Source organism: Carlito syrichta, unplaced genomic scaffold (assembly GCF_000164805.1).
Source record: "Carlito syrichta isolate Samal-C Ts95f unplaced genomic scaffold, Tarsius_syrichta-2.0.1 Scaffold312209, whole genome shotgun sequence".
In the NCBI taxonomy this organism is placed as follows: Eukaryota; Metazoa; Chordata; class Mammalia; order Primates; family Tarsiidae; genus Carlito; species Carlito syrichta.
In genome coordinates this window covers 454,384-475,051 of record NW_007256305.1, presented here as the reverse complement: position 1 = coordinate 475,051, position 20,668 = coordinate 454,384, and the positions used below count along the sequence as shown (strand labels likewise).

The window sequence follows — 20,668 nt, the reverse complement described above, 5'->3', positions numbered from 1 at the left end:
CTACTTCGAGTTAATGCAGCTTTTCAACCCAACTGAGCCAACAGAAAGCAATGGAATTTCCCGGAAAACTTCCACTAGACTTGGGCTTTACCTATGTGGGTTCTAATTCAGACGTTGAATTCTTGGACTGTGTAATTCGGACTTTAGTTCTTTAAAAGAAAACTCACAAAGAAATACGGAGCAAAAAGTGTTTTACTCGCGGTGCTTTTGCAAGGGTGTCCCCCAAAACAGAATAAGGCGGGTGTGGTGGCTCATGCCTGTAATCCGTGCACTTTGGGAGGGGAGGCGAGAGGATTGCCTGAGCCCACGGGTTAGCCGGGTGTGGTGGCATGAGCCTGTGGTTCCAGTTTCTTGGAAGGCTGAGGTGGAAGGATTGCCTGAGCCCAGTAGGTCGAGTCTGCAGTGGCCATGAACATACCACAGCACACCAGCCTGGGCGATAGAGTGAGACTCCGACTCAAAAAAGAAAAGGAAAGAAAAGAAAAGAAAAACAGAATAAGGAACCCAGCAGGTATTTAAAGGAAAAAATCCATAGGGTTGCAGTGTCTGTTAATAGTAGAAAGAAAGAGAAAATCCAGCAATTTTCTTAACTGATATTTACATTTGTAAGGGTGGTCATAGAATTCCAGTTCTGAGTATTACAAGTTAGAGATAATTTTTTTTTCTTTTGGTAGCTACCAACCTACAGGAGAGGACCCAAACCTTCATTTATTTCAGGAACCGGTGCCTTATGGTTATTCTTGCTCTCTCCAACCCTCCTCAGATTCACTAGTCATAAGACAGGGCAGTGTTGTGAAGATTGATTATGTGGAAGTGCTTTGCATAACTGGAGGTATTTTGTAATTTAATCTTTCCTGATGAGACATATAATGTGTCACAAAGAAAGCATCACTAAGTTTCATGAAGGAGAAAATTACAAACACTCTTCTCTGGTCATATTGCAGTAAAACTAGAAACTGATAACTAGAAAGGTTATCAAAATAACTCAAATAATAGAAATAACATCAAGTCACTAGAACCTAATAACAAAATTGGAAAAAAAAAAAAACTTTCTTCTTGGAAACACTAAAAAGAAAAGTATGAGAGGGCATAGTCCTATCAGATTTTTTAAAACATGTTCTAATAACTTCATAATTAACACCGTATATGGTACAAGTACATGAATAGACAGACCAGAGAAATAGAGTAGAAAGTTCAGAAATCAATTTTTCTGCCTCATATATCTCTGGAAATAAATTTCCACTTGTATGGAAATTTAGTGTGTAATGAACATGGCATTTCAAAAATCATTAGGGCAACAATTGATTTTTTTTTTTTAAATAGACTTTAATTTTTAGAACCATCTTAGGTTTACAGCAGTTGAGCAAAAGGTACAGAGATTTCTCATATACTTCCATGTATAGCCTCCATTATCAACAGAGGTGTATTTGTTACAGGTTAAAAGGTTACAATTGATGAACCTACATTTATACATCACTTTCACCCAAAGTCCATAGTTTACATTAGGGTACACTGTTGGTATTATAAGTTCTGTGTGTTTGGGTAAATTTAAAATGAAATATGCCCACTGTTTTGGTGCCATATCGTAGTTTTACTGCGATAGTGGTGCTGGGACAACTGGATAGTCATTTAGAAAATTACAAAATTGAGTTATGTCTCACCTTATACATAAGAATAGATTTCAAGTGGATCAGAAAAATAAAGAAATGAAACTATGCAAGCAGTAGAAGAAAATATGGATAAATTCCTCTCTAATCTAGGTCTAAGGAAGGATTTTCTAACTTTGACTTAAAATTCAGGTGTAATAAAAGATTAAAATTTTACTACATGAAACATTTGTATGACAGTACCACTCACTGTAAACAAAGTTGACAAATATATTAGGAGAAATTATTTGCAACATATATCTCATATAAAGAGCAGTAAAAGCCTTTGTATGTAAATAACTTTTAAAAGGAAAAGGCCAAAAAACTGATAGAAAAATGAGAAGATGACCCCCCCAAAAAAATCCCATTAAAGTGGCCATTAAACATGTGAAAAGATGTGCATCCTCACTCATAAAAGAAATTAAAGCTACACTGATACACCACTTTTTCCTTACCATATTGGCAACAATTAAAACAGCTTTGATATTACACTCTTGATGAGGCTGTTGAGAAACTTGGTATGAATTCACGTCACACCAAGTGGTTCAGCTCTTTTGGTATTTCTTTTTTTTTTTTGAGTTGGAGTCTCACTCTGTCGCCCAGACTGGAGTGCAGTGGCCACTCCTGGCCACCGCAGCCTCAACCTGCTGGGCTCTGGCAATCCTTCCGCTCAGCCTTCCAAGTAGCTGGAACTATAGGCGCGCGCTACCACGCCCGGCTAATTTTTTCATTTATTGTAGAGATGAGGTCTTGCCTGCCCAGGCGGGTCTCAAACCCGCGGGCTTCAGCAATCCACTCACCTCAGCCTCCCAAAGGCGCGGGATTACAGGCTGAGCCACTGAGCCCAGCTCTTTTGGTATTTTGAAGTGTATGTGTCTACTTTATGACCCAACAGTTTCTCATTTAGGAATTTATTCTGAAGATATACCTCCAAAAATGTGAAAAGATCTACATAGTGTTATTGTACTTATAATGATTGGAAATAACCTAAATTCCTGTGCAGAGGAGAGTAACTTAGTAAATTATTGCCCACTGACACTGTGGTATACTAAGCTATAAAAAAGAACGAAGGAGATATCTAAACTGATAGTAGTGATGTCTAGGATATAGTTTCTATTTATTTATTTAACCCAGGCTGAAAGCAGTGCCTCATAGCTCACTGTAACCTCAAAATCCTACACTTCAGGGCTCTTGCACCCCCAATATCCTGAGTAACTGTAACTACAAGCACACCACCATGCCTGGCTAATTTTTTGTTGTTGTTGTTGTATTTTTTGTAGGGTTAGAGTCTCACTATGTTGTCCAAGCTGATTTCAAACCCTTGGCTCAAGCAGACTTCCCACCATGGCCTCACAAAGCACTGAGATTACAGGCATGAGCCACAGCACCCGGCTTTATTTTTAAATTTAAAAAAGAGGCTGGGTGCAGTGGTTCACAACTGTAAACCTAGCACTTTGAGAGGCCGAAGTGAGAGGATTGCCTGAGCCCAGAAGTTCAAGACTAGCCTGTGCAACATGGTGAGACTTCATCTCTACACTAAAATTTAAAAAATTACTGGGGTGGTGGCCCGTGCCTGTAGTCCCAGCTACTTGGAAGGCTGAGGCAGAGGGATCACCTAAACACAGCGGGTCAAGGTTGCAGTTGCAGTGAGCATGCCACTGCACTTCAGCCTGGGCAACAGAGTGAGACTCTGATTCTAATCAGTCAATCAATAAGTAAGTAAATAAGTAAATAAATATTTTAAGAAGAGCAGATTATTTAGATTCAAGCCAGGTGCGGTGGCTCATTGTAATCTCAGTATTTTGGGAGGCCAAGGTGGGAGGAATCACTTGAGCAGAAGTTTGAGAACAGCCTGGACAACAAAGTGAGACCTTGTCTCTACAAAAAAATTAAAAAAGAAGCTGGGCATCGTGGCACGCTCCTGTAGTCCCAACTACTGCAGTGAGCCATGATCACACCACTGTACTCCAGCCTGGTTGACTGAGTGAGACTCTGATACCAAAAACAAACAAAAACAAAAGAAAATACATAGTAAGCTACTACTTATGTAAAAAAGAGAAAGGGGGATAGGAAATATATGTTCTTGATCATTTTGCAAAAAAAAATAGGAATAAGCCAGAAATTAATAGATTGGTTGTCTCTAAGGAATGTGTAAGTACCAGGTGTAAGAATGTGGATGTGGTGACTTTTTGTATAGTTTTGACTTTGGGGATCACACTAATGTTTTACATTCTAAAGTAAAAATAATACAATCAACAAGAATGAGGAATGATTAAAAAAAAACAAGCACTAATATAGAATATAGAAAGTAACAAATGACCCTACTGGGGAGGGAGAGAAGTCATCCAAGTCACCTTTTTTGAACACAGTACTTTAATTATATGACTAAAATCTAAAGACAGAACTAAAAGCAAACTGAATTCTAGTTAGTACAGTAAGACCTCACTTAACATTATCCATAGGCTCTTGGAAGCTGCAACTTCAGGGGAAACAAGTTTAATGACACCAATTTTACCATAGGCTAATTGATATAAACAAGAGTTAAGTTCCAATGGCATATTTCTAGTCACAAAAACATCACCAAACACCGAAATACTCAAAATACTGCTAATATGAAACATTGAGGTGTGAGCTACACATATGTAAAGATTAATTAAAACAAGAGAATCATTTCAATTTTTGGTGAATTGATGAGTGATGGTTCTCATAGTGCTGGTGGGTTAAATCAAGGAATAAATGTTTGCACATTGAAAGTTGTAAGGAACACCTCCCACCACGCAGTTCAAAACAAATGGCAAATGTGGAGGTTCACTGAGTGCTTTCATTCTGCCTCATTTGTTGCACATTTGTGTGATTATTGTATGCTTTATACATTTTTATTTTACAGTACTTTGTATTCGTTCATACACTTCCAACTTGCTTATTCTAGATCAGGGTGCCAGACTCTATCCAGAATCTCAGGGCACAAACAAGGTGGGAACCAATCATGGACAGGTTGCCAGGCCGAGGTGGGAGGATCACTTGAGCCTGGGAGTTTAAGGCTGCAGTGAGCCCTGCTCATGGGACCATATAGACACACCAGTGAACCTAACATACATCCTTGTTGTGGGAGGAAACCAGAATACCAAGAGAAAACCCATATAGACATGGGAGAACTTACAAACTCCACACAGATGGTAGCCCCAGCTGGGAAGGAGTTCTTTTTTTCTCATCTATGTTATAATGAAATGACATTATCTGAGGACCTGCTGTAGACTTGTTTTTTTACAGATGACCTAACAATTGTGAATGTGAATTCTGGGATATTCTAAGTGATTAAACATTGAGAATGACGGGAACTAGGTTTCTCACTGTGGGAGGAGTTATAGATACAATAAAAGTGGGAATGAACCTTGAAATGTTTATGGTTCATACATATATCCATTAGGGGTGTGTGTGTATAATACAGATGTATATTTGTACATATATGGAGAGAGATAAATAGATATAGGCATGTGCATATACGGGGTGTGCATATGTATATATATTTGTGGGGGCAGACATACCCTTACATATTTCCTAGCTGTGTCCACTGAGGAGGTGGAAGTAATGACACCCCATTAAACATTCTCCATTAAAAGAAATCAGAGTTACTTTAAGAAATGACTAACCACTGGGCTGGGACAGAAAAAGTATAAAATGATGCTGTGTTATTTTGCCATAAGGTAAATAAGTGCTCAGGATAAAAAGCCATAAGAACCAGCTTGAGAGGGCTAAATCTGTGATAATTTGAGCATTAAAATTATATCACTAGCTTATTACCCAGTAAATAAAACTAATTAATTTGAGTTGTTAGTGCTCATTTTGACGTTAGAATGCCAACTGATAAATGTGGAAGAAATGATGGGGTTTATAAAAATCATGATTTTTTGCATGCATATTAGTAGTACTGGATTCAGGCAGTGATTACCAGCTGATTAAAGTTAATATCACAGATACTAGGGCAAAATATCATGTGTCACCTGATGTGTTGCCCTGAGAAGGCCACACTTTCCTTCTGTGGCAAATCCCTTCCCAAAATGCATAACTTGAATCTAAAGAAACTTCAGATAAACCTATCAGTTGAAGGACATTCTACAAAATAGCTGACCTGTACTCTTAAAAAATGTCAAGGCCTTGGAAGATAAAGGCTGAGTAGCTGTTCCAGATTAAGAGAGAGATGGTAACTCAATGCTATGTGGCATCTCAGATTGAATTTTGGGGCAGAAAAAAGAAATAACTCTAAAGGAGGTTATTCGAATAATTAGTGAAATTTGAATATGGACAGTTGATGAGATAGTATTATGTCAGTGCTAAATATAGCTTGTGTAATTATTCTGTGGTTATATAAGAGAATGTCTTTGTCTTCAGGAAATATGCTCAAGTTTGTAGAGATAAGGGAGCATGATGTTAGCAAGTTAACCTTAAATGGTTCTGAAAAAATTAAATTATGCTTAATAATATGTCCCTCTAGTGAGGGTAAGAGTGAATGATAAAGCAATTGGGCAATATGCTAACAGATGGTGAATCAGGGTAAAAGGCTTATGGGAATTCTTTGTAGTGTTCTTGCAACTTTTTATAAGTTTGAAATGAGATCAAAGTTAAAAGTTACAAAACATATTTGACTTCAAATACAAACTTTAGTCATTTGACTGGGTATGGAGGCTCATGCCTATAATCTCAGCACTTTGTGAGGCCAATGTGGGAGGATCACTCGAGACTAGGAGTTCAGGACCAACCTGGGCAACAACAGAGCCCTGTCTCTATTAAAAATTCAAAAAAATTAGCCAGGCATGGTAGAGCGTACCTGTAGTTCCAGCTACTTGGGAGGCTGAGGTGGGAGGATCACTTGAGCCTGGGAGTTTAAGGCTGCAGTGAGCCCTGATCATGCCACCACACTCTGTCCTGGAAAACAGAGTGAGACCCTGTCTCTAAAAGATAATAAATAGATAAAAATAAAGTACAAATTTTGGTCTTTATATTTTTTCATAAATAACACAGAAATACTTTAAGTAATCTCAGATTTATCTTCTTTGTTATCTATTGATGATACTACAATTTTGTTTTCCTAACCCTAATATTTTGTTCTAGGTATATTATGTGGATTTTCTTGTTTTAGTGACAGGATGAACATCAAAGCTTTGTGTTTGAGCTTCTTTGGATCAAGAATCAGATCTTAATTTGTTTTTGTCCCTCTGTTGCTTCTGATGTATTCACTGATTTTGTTGTTGTTGTATTTTTCCTTCACTTGCAGAGAAAACCTCTTGTGTTGGAAGGGATTGATTTGGGGGCATGTACAAGCAAATGGACAGTGGATTACTTAAGCCAAGTTGGAGGGAAAAAAGAAGTCAAGATTCATGTGGCTGCAGTTGCACAGATGGACTTCATTAGTAAGAACTTTGTATATAGGTATTTTCTTTCGAGGCTTACTCTGGGAATATAAATCACTTTTTTAAAACTTTAAAAATATTTTTGCATTATTATACAAAGACCATATGGCATTTCATCTTTTGGCTGGTTTGATATAATCATGGAATAGCTTACTGATTTTTAGAGTGGTTTTTAAGACAAGAATTCTGAGTTCACATAATTATACAAAGACATTTCCAAAGACAATTTTTAAAATAGGGTATACACTCAATACCTTCTGGAGTCACGGAAGGAAGAGAGAATTTCTATAACTAGAGTTAGATTACATGTGAAGTTAGGTACGCTACATTCATTTAATGCTTGATTAATTGATCCTACCACATTAGTCACTGTTTATCTAGAGTATGAAATTCTAAAAAACTCATGTTTTCTTTTTTTGTCCTCTCCAGAAATATAGGACAAGCTATGTTTGGTATAATCCTTCATCAACTTGGATAACTTTTTAAAAATCATATTTGATATTCCCTTGATAAAATAATCTTCAGTAGCTTTAGTGTCTCATAATTGTTACTTTATACTGTGGAATCTCTTAAAAGTGAGAGATAACTAAAAGCTGCTGATTGTCTAAAGTTGAAAGGTTTAAATGCTGTCATCTTGTAGATTTCATATGCTATTTATGCCCATTAGTGTCATTTAAAATGTTAAAAAAAAAAAAACTAGGCCAGGCGCAGTGGTTCAGCCTATAATCCCAGCACTTTGGGAGGCCAAAGTGAGAGGATTGCCTGAGCCCGGGGGTTTGAGACCAGCCTGGGCAACTTGGTGAGACCTTGTCTCTACAGTAAATCTCAAAAATAAGCTGGACTTGGTTGTGCGCACCTGTAGTTCCAGCTACTTGGAAGGCTGAGGTGGAAGGATTGCCTAAGCCCAGCAGGTTGATGCTACAGTGGCTGTGAGCCTGCCACTGCACTCCAGCCTGGGCGACAGAGTGAGACTCCAATTAAAACAATATTTTTTTACAAAAAACTAACAACTTTCGAACTCTGAGCACATGCAGTTCCCAGAAAGTTCAGTCTGCTGAAAAACACATGGTTCTCAGAAGACTTCAGTTTAGAGATAAGTTCAGCAGAGTTTCCGCATCCATGGCTATTCTTTTCTCATGAGTTTCCAAGTTCACATAGCAGCTACCAAAGCGTTTCTCAATTTTGGATCCTTTCAGGATTTACCCATTATAGTTTTGGTTATTAATAGGCCATGAATTTAATTTAATTGCCATAAGTTTTTCCAAATGTAAGGACTTTTCAATTTGTATTAAGAAAATGGAAGAAAGTGCTGGAATGATGAGTGTTTTCAGTCTGCAATTAATGATATTTCCTTTTCAGAGTCCAGTACGTAACAAATGGGTACTGAAACTTCATCTTGAATTGCCTTGATGTTTTGTCATGTCTTTTAAACTTTGCAAAATTTGGTTTTGAAGCACAGACATTATATAATTGTTTCTATCCCAGCTTCTTCCAAGCCTTTCACTGGAGCTACTAAAAAGTTGCAGGATTTTTTTTTTTTTAGTGCAAGAAAATAGGTTTAGTCATTTTTAGCATTTCCCAGGCAGTAAGAAATAAGGGGGGAACCCAGGCCAAGAGACCAGAAGTAACAAGTCCTACACACGTGTATTGTCATCACTTCAGTCTGAGGTTGCTTTTCTGCCTTATTATAACTTTTCTTCTTCTTGTTAGCTCTCACTGTTCAGAGTTAGGATAGTCTGGATAAGAGAAACTTGTGTGGTGAATAATAATTGATATTCTTCTGATCATAGATTGAAAGAAGAAGATAGTCTGATGTGAACTTTGCTGCATTACCTGTCAAATCATGTGATTGCTGTCATCGTCTTGCTCTCACTGTTTATTACACTTTAATCAAGCCTGGTCTTAATTTGGAAAGGCAGTCTTTTCAGAATGAGGAACAGGACAGTGAAGGGTTGTTTCCCCCCCCCCCTTCTTTTTTTTTAATATGTTGATGACTACTTGCATGTTACTGAAGGATACATTATCATTGTTGTTAACCCCACCATCTGTCCTCTCCTGAGCACTTATATACATCAGGTACTGTGCCAGGCAATCTAGGTTATATTACTCATCTAAACTTTAGAACAAGCTGTGAGGCATAGTAATTTTACAGATGAGAAAATAGGGGCTTAAAAACATTATGTAACTTATCCAAGATGCTTGAAATGATGGAGCCCAGGATGTATACCCAAATTAGCCCGACTCTACAGAGCCCATGATTAAGCCCTCTTTGATACTCCCTCCTTTACTGGTCTTTTTGCTAGTCTGAACAAATGACACTTTAATAACAAAAGTCCTTATTTTTGAAACATGCATAGAATAGATAAAACCTCAAGTCCAAGGTCTTTTCCAATTTATTTGCCTCATTATCCCCACTCTCATTTCTCACGGCTTATCAGAAGCCGTGATAGATACCGCCACCTAAGGGAAAAGGTTGCTGGCAGCACCCCAGTTTGCTTCTCTGGACTGAGCCACTCTGTCTGCTCTTGCAGGGTCACTGTTCCATCCCGTTTTTGTAAAGGTGTTGAAACATTTCTGCGTTCTCCCTAGTAAGAATGCTAAACCTGGGCAAATGTACCAATTACAGAGGTTGCTATGGAACAGATGAGCTTCCCCACTGGTCTAGATTCTCCAAAGATGCTGTGCTAGGAATGAAGGGTATATGGTAAGGTCAGAGATGGCAACATTGAGTAGGAGGATGCCAAGTAAATCTGTTGATTATTAATTGGTCAGACACTATTAATAGTAGGAGACACAGTATGCTGCATTGGTCTGAATAGATGGCTGACTCCTCTTTCCTCTCTTGCGGTGCTCACTATATAATTACCAGCAATGGCCTCTACTTCAGACTGACATTCACATTCACAGCACCCACCAGTCTATAACCTGATGTCATATTAACTCAGGGATACAAGGCAGGAAGTAGCAATCTAGCAGTATAGTATCAGTGAAGTCTATACAAATCCAGGAACCATTTTTGACTCATCAAGTTATAGCTCACTTGAAAGGAAATAAGACTAGGGAAGTGGTACAGAAGCCCCTTGGCTTAACTAAGCCACATAGTCCACAGAAACCAGTAGCTTGAAATGCCCATGAACTTAGCTTCTAGTTTCCTCCAGGGGACACACTACTCAGTTATGAGAGTAACACTCCACACAGTAAAGCCAAATCCTCTACTTCCTAGCCAGTATTTATAGTCCACTGGTCTTCTAGGGCAGAGTTCATCAGTCAAGGGTTGTTTTTATAATACACAGTGTTACCTCTTGATATCAAGCTGGGGCATAGGGCCTTGTCTCCTTTGATGCATTTGCCCACAATCTCTTCCAAAGCAGCTCTCGTAGTTTGGCCACTCCTCACAAGATTTGTTTTGCCATGATACTTGGCAACGGTAGCAGTCAGAGCCTGAAAGTCTGTATATTTACAGTGGTAATCAGATACCGTAAAAACATTTTTCTATCAGTAACTTGGATTAGAAGGATATTTACCTATGGAAGGATCCATCTGTATTATAGGTTTAAAAATCTTTAATTCCAAAATTTTAGACAACTTGGGTCAAAAAAATACACTGTTAAGTGAATTTTAGAAACGCAGAACTCTATATAATAGGTCATAATAAAAATTAGGAATATTGTAAAACAGAAGATTATATCCAACTCTAGCAAGCCTGTATGTACAGAGATGAGATTATTACTAGTTCATCTGTTATTAAATCCAAGAATTCTTTTTTGTTTATTTCAGAACTTTACCCTTTGATGAGTTGGTCCAGAGGGCAGCTGAAGAAAGGCATAAAGAATTCTTTATTTCAGAGGTAAAATTGCTTGGAACCTTTTTAAGGAAAGCATGAATATCTATAGACTAAATGGATTTTCTTATATAAGAACATTAGATATACAAGATTTATAGCTGTCCCTGATAGTCTTTAGATCTGTTTGGAAGTACCGTAGACACTAACTCTGCTGTACATTAGTTCTCAAACCTTGGCCAAATTATTTTTCTGTGCCTCAGTATACTCATCAATGAAGTGGGGATAATAACTACATATTTTATAAGGTTTTTGTGAGGATTAACTAAATAAAATCTACAAAAATACTTAGTAGTGTGCCTGACACATAGAAATTATTCATTAATATTAGCTATTAATATCACTTTCTTTGAAATGCCTTGATTTGATATGCCAAGTTCAAATGCTAATGGAGAACTTAATTTTCATATTTTATTGGCTACTAGACTGTTTCCATATTTTATTATTGTTAGTTATTATCAGTGTAATTTATATTGTATTTGCTGTAACTGTTCAGGATTAAATGAAGAAAAAATCTACTTGTTTATACTGTCGTATAGCTTTAAATAATTCAATTTAAATACCTTGAGATAAGGCATTGAATCTTGTATATAAATATGTTTTTAAAAATTACACTGTGTTATTGCAAAAGCACATTTTAAAAACTGCTTTTTAAGTTTTGAATAAAACTGTTATCTGCATTTGAGCCAGCTGGGCTAGGCAGTTTGATTCTAAAAGATATTGAACAGTTTTCTTACCAGGTAACAGTTACACTAGATTACCACCAAGATCCCTACAAACTCTGAAGGTCTGTGATTCTGTAGTGTAACTAGAATGGCTTTTAAAACAGGTTCCATGAACTGTACCTGAGAACCGGGTTTTCTTAACTTTAGAGCTATGCTTTGAATATACATGTTCAGGTGTACTTTAGTACTTTCTTGTCTAGGGGTATGGGGTAACACAGATTTAAATAGCCATGAGATGTGAAATGAATGAAAGAGAGGGTAAAGAATTGAAGTCTAAAAATTATGGGAAGTGTGTAAACAAGGTGAGCATGAGCTGTCAGGTCTGTCCTCCAGGAAGCTGATGCTGAGATGGAATTTGGAGGGCAAAAGGCTTATTGGGGATAATGCCTCTGAAAGGAAAGGGGAGAAAGCAGGCTGGGGTCAGGGAAGCCATCAGATGGAGATATGGCTTGGACAGTCTCTGCCAGCTCATTGCAGAACTCCTGAGCAAAGACTGCCTGGCAGAGGCATCCTGCATTGGGTGGCCAAGTCTAGGCCTTGTACCATCCTAATCATTGATGGGGGCTACCTCAAGAAGAGCATGACTTGGATTTAGATGCTGAGGTGGAGCTGAAGAACTTAACAGCTGGTAGCGTTAAGCTAATCACAGTCCCGGCAACCAAGCGGTGAGTTCTTTTTTGAAGGGAGTTCTGCGCAGTGCATCCTTGTGTTGGCCACATGAATTTATTTTTTAAATTCCTGAACTATTAGAACTGGTAGAAAACCCTTAAAATTTTGAAAAACATAGTTTGAAACCTATTCAGCCAGTAATAAATTTTTGGAATCTATCTGATGTGGTACTAGCAAAAAATATAAAAACAGTGACTCTCAGAGCTCAGTTAAACTCTTGATTATAGATTTAGAATGTGTCTTAAGGTAAATAGAATCAAACTGGTTTTTGTTATAATGGTCAATGTTGTTTTAAAAGAGGCGGAATTCTTGAGTTGGATTGCCCATGCGCTTGACTTGGTATCGCTCACTTCTCTAATTCTCATAGGAAACTAAGGCAACAGTGAATGTTTTATAATTCAAACAGTTTTCTACTTAGGTACTCAGCAAAATATAAATGATAGTTTTTTAAAGTATTGATTTAAGTTTGCTACTATGAAATGATACATTTCTAAATCTTACATGAGCTGACTCTTAAGCATTTGGCTTAAGAATTTATATGATCAGGGATAGGCTTAGCTTTATAAAATGCAGTGTTCCAGATTTTTAAAAAAATTATTAAAAGCGTAAGGTGTTTCATTTGCCTGTTGTTATACATTTGTATTACATTAAGAAGTTTGTTGTTGGTCCTCAGCAGTACTTTGAGATTGTATGTGGTATACAAATGGGAATTCTTTTACTAAATATTAAAACTGTTAAAATAAGAGTCTAAGTAATTTGGGATATGAAATCTAAATTAATCATTGTGGTTTTAGAGATGGTATGTGGATATTGCCTTTAGCATTTTATTTGACTTAATGTTTTGTGGATCCAGTCATGATTATGAGCAATATATAAAGACATTACTTCATATGACCACCAGGGAGCATTAGCAGAAAGGGTAAGATAATTGAACTTTTTAGAAAACTACTTAACTGGGCCAGATTTTAAGACTTATTTCCTTCCTTCTTTATTTCCTAATATATTTGAAGTTAAGGGATTTTATTGTTTTTTCCATAGTTCCGAGTACATAGTTCTTTTTTTAATTTTTAATTATTATGAATACATAATAACTGTACATGTCCTAGTATTTTTTAATGAATGCTGATGTTATTTTTTTTCTTTGGGATGTTCAAGGATGAGAAATACTACTTACGATCACTTGGAGAAGACCCTAGAAAAGTAAGAATTCTGAATATAAAACAATTGCTTAAAACCTAAAAGAATGTACATATGTTAGCTGGCATTGCAATTTTTATACTTAATGTCTGACATATAACCTGCTTTATTCTTTTCCATGCTTTTCTCAATAAGTTGTGCCCTGAATAAGAAGTAAGATTATTAAAAGTTGATTACTTAGTTTTCAGGCAGGTAGGCCTATAGAATCTTAGTGTTTATAAGTCATCTGATCTCTACAGAATAAGAAATCTCTTCTACTGTATGTTTTATAAGTGGTCACTCAGCCAATAAAGTACTAATTAAAATAATTATAAAAATCCTGAATAATTCATTATATAGGCTTTGACATATAGTCAGAGTCAAATTAATATGGCTGCAGTGTTAAGGCATGATCCCTAAAATGACCAAATAGGATTACGTTTTTCCATTTGTGTCATCATTTAGTTCTTTACCATCTTGTTTATTCTATTCCCTCAGTAGAACTCACAAGTTTTATATAGTTGATGACTCGTATTTATAATACTAGTTCAAGGTGTTGACTTCTGAATTTATAATGCTTAATATTTGAGCAGATGACAGTTGCATAATTCTTGCTTAAAGTGGGAAGAACCTTTCTATTAATGAAGCATATTGAGCTTAACAGGAGTAATGTAGAATCTACAATCTCATTACATTGTAATTTCTCCATTTGAAAGATGAGTTGTTGGTAGATGGTCACATTATAGTATTTTAAAGCAGTGAACAAAGTCTTGTCCCATTCCTCCTTAATGTCATGGGGTTTGTTGGCATCCTTAGATGAAATAAGCATTATGTCAACATTGTATTTATTAAAATTCTTTCTTGATATTATTTATCTGATGTGTTATTTTTATGTTTTGTCAATGCAGGATGTTGCAGATATCAGAAAGCAATTTCCTTTGTTGGAAGGAGATATTAAGTTTCCAGAATTCTTCAAAGAGGAACTTTTCTTTTCCAGTGTTTTTCGAATTAGTTCACCAGGATTGCAACTTTGGACTCACTATGATGTATGCTATATAAGTGGGAAATCTAAAACTGCAGTAGATCTTTAGCATTTGTACATTGTAGATTGTAGTCTACAGAGTGTAGATTAGCCTTTGTAACATTATAGTCATGGTTTCACCTTTCATTCCATAAGCTACCTTAAAGATCTTTACTATGTACTTTGTTGGAGCATTACTTTTGAAAATGTGCTTTGCAAGGCAATGGGAGTGAATTATTTAGCTAATGGCAAAGCCTAGTTGTTTCCTCAGTTTTGTATTTATTTGCAGTCTTGTTCTTGATTCATCATCATATACACACTAAGTTTTATGAAGCTTTTTTTTTGTATGTGAACAATGGCCACCAGAATAGGGGCAAAAATTGTTTAAGTGTAAGAAATGATAGGCTTGTCGTATGAGGCTGTGTACGTGATGCACATGACTCTAGTCAGACAGAGTTATGTTATTTAGGATAAAGGCAGAAACTTGTAAAGAGCCATTTCCCAGAATGGGGATATCTGAAGATCTCAGGATGCGTATGCCTTGAGAATATCCAATGTCCACTGTATGTATAGGACAGCAACATGTGTAGAATATTGGTCTTGATTATTCTATGGTTTTATTATTTTACTTGCTTAAAGATATGTACATAAATAGGCATTTTAAAAACATTAAAAATACTAAGTATTGAATATGGTTTGGTGTTGGGAAGCAGAGAAACTTAGAAGCTAAAGCAATACCTAATAAGTTTCCAAAGAAAAAAAAATTTTTTTTTTTTTTTTTTTGAGTCAAAGTTTCACTCTGATGTCCAGTCTGGAGTACAGTGGCACACCCACAGCCAGTGCAGCCTTGACCTGCTGAGCTCAAGCGATCCTTCCGCCTCAGCCTTCCAAGTAGCTGGAACTACAGACATGTGCCACCATGCCTGGCTAACTTTTTGATTTATTGTAGAAACAAGGTCTTGCCAAGTTGCCCAAACTGGTCTCAAACCCCTGGGCTCAGGCAGTCCTCTCGCCTCGACCTCCCAAAGTGCTGGGATTACAGGCGTGAACCATTGCATCCCGCCAGGAAAAAAAAAAAGTTTTAAATCATGCTATTATATTTATACGTGTATTTTATAATTCAATTGAGAACCTCTTGGGAAGATTTTAGCAGTCAGTAATCTGTAATTAAATGAAATAGACATGAAATCTTAATTTTTTTAAAGGTTTTACATGAATGACATGGTAAGAAAATAATATGGTAACTCAAATATGTTTTAATTATATTCTGTCTGCTTAAATTTTAAGAATTCCTTTTACCTTGTGTTATAATAGAATATAATATATAAAACTTTTCTTATAAAAATAAGTCAGAGAAATGTTAGTTTTAATTACACAGTTAATATTTATGTAAGTAAAATGTTAGTGCTAAAAGGAAAATTGCTTAGGTAGAAGTGATACGCACATAATCATGCATATGCCTTGTCTAGTGTTTTTCTTAATTCCTTAGCTGAGAGTTACATGACTCTGCCTTTAACATTTTTCACAATGTGTACCAAGAAAGTGTGTCCTTGCATATGCAGACAAATAAGTATATATTAAGAAAACTTGTCAGATTATATTCCTGTAGAAATAATTTGAAAGTCATGATACCTACAACCAAATTATGATTGGACATATATTAAGAGTTGCAGCAATACCTTGTATTTTCCTGGCATTTAATCTTCCTCAGTGTTTTTAATCTGTTGTCTAATGTTGACCTTATTGCATTCCTTGACAGATGAGTAAATATTAACCAAGGAGGGTCTCAAATAGGTTTGACTGTGCTCATTGTGAGTTAATGGTGGAGCAAGGGCAAATAGTTTCCTGACCCAGATTTCCTCATTTGCCAGTTCTTCCCATTTTGAGGCAGTACTGCAGCAATGTCTCGCAGGCATACTTGTATGTGAAAGTGCAAGTACTAGTGTCTGTATTGTTAGATGAGACTATAAGAGTTTTAAGTAAGTCTTGATAAGGGGTAGGGTTTACAGTTAACAGTTTAAAATGCCATTGGTTTTATTTATTTGAGTTTTAGATAATGATTACCCATAAGTTCTTATTGGTCTTCAGGTAATGGATAACTTTTTAATACAAGTGACAGGAAAAAAGCGTGTTATACTCTTCAGTCCTCGAGATGCCCAGTATTTATATTTATCAGGTATGATTTTTTTAAGTTTACATTTCTAAAGTCTATTCAGTTATTCTTTTTGAGAAATCTGATGCTCACAGAAGAAAAAATTTAGGATTTCTTTCTAATTATGATGTACTGTATTCTCCATTGTATGTGTGTATGTACATAATGATAGGCTCAGATTTTGAGATTTTCTTAATTATATTACGTAGGTATCAATGGTGATAGTTAAAGTGTGAATCACTGAAAATTTTCTCAGATTTTAGTAGAATAGTAATTCTACAGTGTGGATACAGTAAGTAATTGTATAGAAAAGAAGAAACTTTCACATTTATATTTGTGATTACTTTTTTTGAAATGCTAACTTTGCACAATCTATATTATGCTGTTTTGGAACTTTTCAGGTACTAAATCAGAAGTACTAAATATAGATAACCCAGACTTAGTGAAATATCCGCTCTTTTCCAAGGCTAGAAGATATGAATGCACCCTGGGAGCTGGTGATGTATTATTCATTCCTGGTAAGATTTCTAGAACTCAATAATGTGCTGTTTGTGAAATCCGCACCCTGTCACTCAGCCTTTATGTGATTTTTTTTTAGAACAAACGTATGTTTGTTATATGTATCCTGTCCTATACAAGATGATGTCTATATATAACTGTATATTTAAAATATGCCTATACAAACTCATAAAATTAAGTCTTGTTTTTCAAGGGCATTCTAGAAATATATTATTGTACTCTAAGTTATTTCATTAAATAACAAGTAAGACACTTTATATCTGGGAAAAGATTATACTTGGTTGGTTTTCTTAATTATTTTATTTTTTAAATAGTTATATGTTTTAGAACTATGTCACTTATGTATTTACCAGGAAATGGTAAATGTTTTGAAAGCCAAAGCAGATTAAATATTTATCAAATATCAAAATGTTATAATCTGAACACCTGTGATACCATTTGTGTGGATTTTCTACACGGTCTGAATTTGTGTCACTTAATTTCTTCGTTCAATAAATAGGTATTAGTTTGAAAGACCATAAAATTTTCATGTTGTAACCACAGAAATGTAATTAATTCCTGTAATCAATACTTAAAAATGAATTCCTGAAGATAATACTAATCATAATTAAAAGGATGTATTAACAAATTCTGTTTATATAGTTGTAGGTCCCATATCTAAATTAATATGTCAGTAATCATTAACACCTCTTTTCAGTGATAGAGTTATATTTTTTAAATTAGCAGATAAAAATATGATTATCTCATTTGGGACAAACTTACAAATTCCTTGAGGAAAAGGAACCATGTCTTGATAATCTTTGTATTCCCCAAAGGGCCAACGTCCTTCATACAATTGATCATCTATAAAAGTTTCACTGAAAACAACCAGTATATTAGTCTTTAAATCCATTGCCATATTTTAATTTTATAATTTTGGGGTTTTGTATCTTAGGAACATGGTTAAGGACTATGCAATTTTCTCTGATTCTATATACAACTGTAAGAAAAAGGAAAAAACCAGAAATACTGAACATTTGCATGTATTTTGAAACAAAAGCAAAAGCTCCATTTTTGGATTTAAATTTAACAGAATGGTTAGTTTTTTCTTCCTATTATATTTGATAAAGGAAAAAAAAGATTCTGAAAGAAAGTGCAGTTAAGATTAAAACCATGTTGTAAACTGAGTTTGCAAATCCAAATATTTTAAGCTTTTGGTTTTCCCCGAGCACTCTTAGTTAGAATGAGTTTGTTTCTAAAATTTAAATCTTCCTTTCTCCCTTTCACAGGATTAAAGATTTTAGTATTCCATCTTTGTTACATTGTGGTGTTGCTTTAGTATTCCTCTAGCATCTATATTTTGAAAATGTTTAGACTCAATTGAAAACAAAAGTAAACTTTTTAGTGATAGTAAAAAAATATTAATTAGGTATATGATATGATAAAGCTTGCTCTTTGTGTCCACTGCCAAAATGTTTGCTATAGTTCTATATGTGTATTATAAAGAAGCTGAAAGAAATTTAAGACAATTATAATTGCATTAGAAATGTAAAACTGAGGAGGCTACAACTAATGCAGTTTAAACAAGTTAGGAAAGCAAATTACAGCCTGAACAGGAAATCTTTGAGGACAGAAGTATTGTACTGAGTCAGAAAGAGTCAAAGATACTCCTGAAATAATTAACGTGTTCTGTGTACCAAAAAATAAACACCTTTGATGTGGTTGTGTGACTCAGGAAGTGTAAATAAATAACACAAAACACAACCCAGATTAGAGTACTGCAAACAGATATATCTTTATTGTGTCTTTCAAGTTAAAAGGAAAAATTACTATTTCTAAAGGTTTTAAACGTAAGGGTTGTGCTATTGACACTTTAAATTTGTTGGCAATTCATAAAAGTTAAAATGATTCTGTTAAAAGCTGGGAGTGTGCTAACGAAGGGATCTCGTTACGAGAATTATTTCTTACATTGGCTATATGCAATTCGTGATATTTCACTGACATTTTGTTTTTTTTTTTTAACTGTACGTTTTATTTTTAACTTGTTTTTTAAAACTTTCTCCAGCTTTATGGTTCCATAATGTAATTTCTGAAGAGTTTGGAGTGGGAGTGAATATCTTTTGGAAGCACCTTCCATCTGAATGCTATGATAAAACAGATACCTATGGAAACAAAGATCCTACAGCAGCATCAAGAGCAGCACAAATTTTGGACAGAGCCTTAAAAACACTGGCTGAATTACCAGAAGAATACAGGGACTTCTATGCACGGCGAATGGTCTTACACATTCAAGACAAAGCCTACAGCAAGAACTTTGAGTAAATAATGAAGTGAATGTAAGGAATATAAATATTTTAATAAAATCTAGCTCACATATCAAAAAAGTATAACAACATAAATTCATTTTTAGAGATTCACTTTTAAAATAGAAAAGATAAATCATCTCAGATTGACAGGTAAGTATAAAGGGATGTTTGTGTGGTTTCTTACTTAAAAGAATGTGATGCTACTCTTTAGCTTTCAGATGCAAATCATGAAAAATCCAACTTAATATGATTAACCAAGAAGAAAATATATTGAACCACAATGCATGCAGACTTCTGATAGAATGGGCTTCAGTGTTTCCGATCCAGTGATTCTGTAATGTCATCAAGAACCTCGGGAGCTCCCCCCCTCTTTTCAGCCACAGCACTGGCATCATCTGAAGGCTGGCCGCCCTCGTGGTCACAGGATGATTGCCAGTGGCAGTTGGGGCCTTGTGCATCTTCATTTACATGCAGCGGAAGAGTCGGGCTGGATTCCAGCGGCCCCATATTAATGAGAAAGCTTTCCCAGTCCTCACTTCCAAATCCTTGGGTCTCATTGCTCTAAAGTAGTTTGAACTGGCAAAGGGTATGGAATAACTCTCAGGCCATGCAGGTCTGCTGGGGCTGAGAGTAGATCATCTTCATTTAAGGTACATGAGGCACATATGGGGGCAGAATGCGTATTTTTAAAAATTAGGGTTCTGATAGGAAAGCAGGTAAACGACCCGATATCTTTCATATCTGTCTAGAATCAGTCTTCTGAGGAGCTTTTCTTAAGCATACAGAGGCCTTGGACCCCAACTTTGATTCTATATGTTTGGGATATGGTACAGGTAAAGACCTCACAAGGCGTTCTGATATATAATCAGGACAGAGAAGCACTGGATTTGGGGATAGGGATTTGGACATTATTATGTAATTTGCCCAAAACAAATGTTTAATCTGGTCCTAATTTTTCTTGCCATCCAGTATGTCCGTTCTACCCCTTTGTTTTTTGAATGTTAAAATATAAACCAGTTTTAATTCATACCTATGTCTAAACCTTAACCTAATTAGTTTTCCCCACTGTTTTTTTCACTTAGCCCTTTAAGAGAAAAATGTATTTTCTTTAAAAGAATGAATAAATGAGATCCTAATAATGTTGTTTTCATTGAAGACAATGAGCCACTGTGTGTGAATCTGTGCTATTCTTTGTTTTGCACCTAGTAATTATATTGCAGTGCCAC

The 20,668-nt window shown here is 35.6% G+C and overlaps 1 protein-coding gene across 4 annotated transcripts in view; it reads left to right on the top strand.

Annotated features, from left to right (window-relative positions):
* TYW5 (tRNA-yW synthesizing protein 5) overlaps window positions 1-20,594 on the top strand; it is a 21,271-nt gene extending 677 nt beyond the window's left edge. Inside the window, exons 2-8 of one of the 4 annotated variants that reach the window (XM_008069795.2) lie at window positions 6,919-7,073; window positions 10,832-10,901; window positions 13,445-13,489; window positions 14,374-14,511; window positions 16,575-16,662; window positions 17,040-17,156; window positions 19,202-20,594. In XM_008069795.2, coding sequence (XP_008067986.1) covers window positions 6,919-7,073; window positions 10,832-10,901; window positions 13,445-13,489; window positions 14,374-14,511; window positions 16,575-16,662; window positions 17,040-17,156; window positions 19,202-19,458 — 870 coding nt within the window. In that variant the 3' untranslated portion in view covers window positions 19,459-20,594. Of the gene's footprint in view, window positions 1-6,918; window positions 7,074-10,809; window positions 10,902-13,444; window positions 13,490-14,373; window positions 14,512-16,574; window positions 16,663-17,039; window positions 17,157-19,201 lie in introns of all 4 variants that reach the window. The other 3 variants (XM_021718478.1, XM_021718481.1, XM_021718480.1) reach the window with 3 other exon arrangements.
* Window positions 20,595-20,668: the final 74 nt, after the last annotated feature.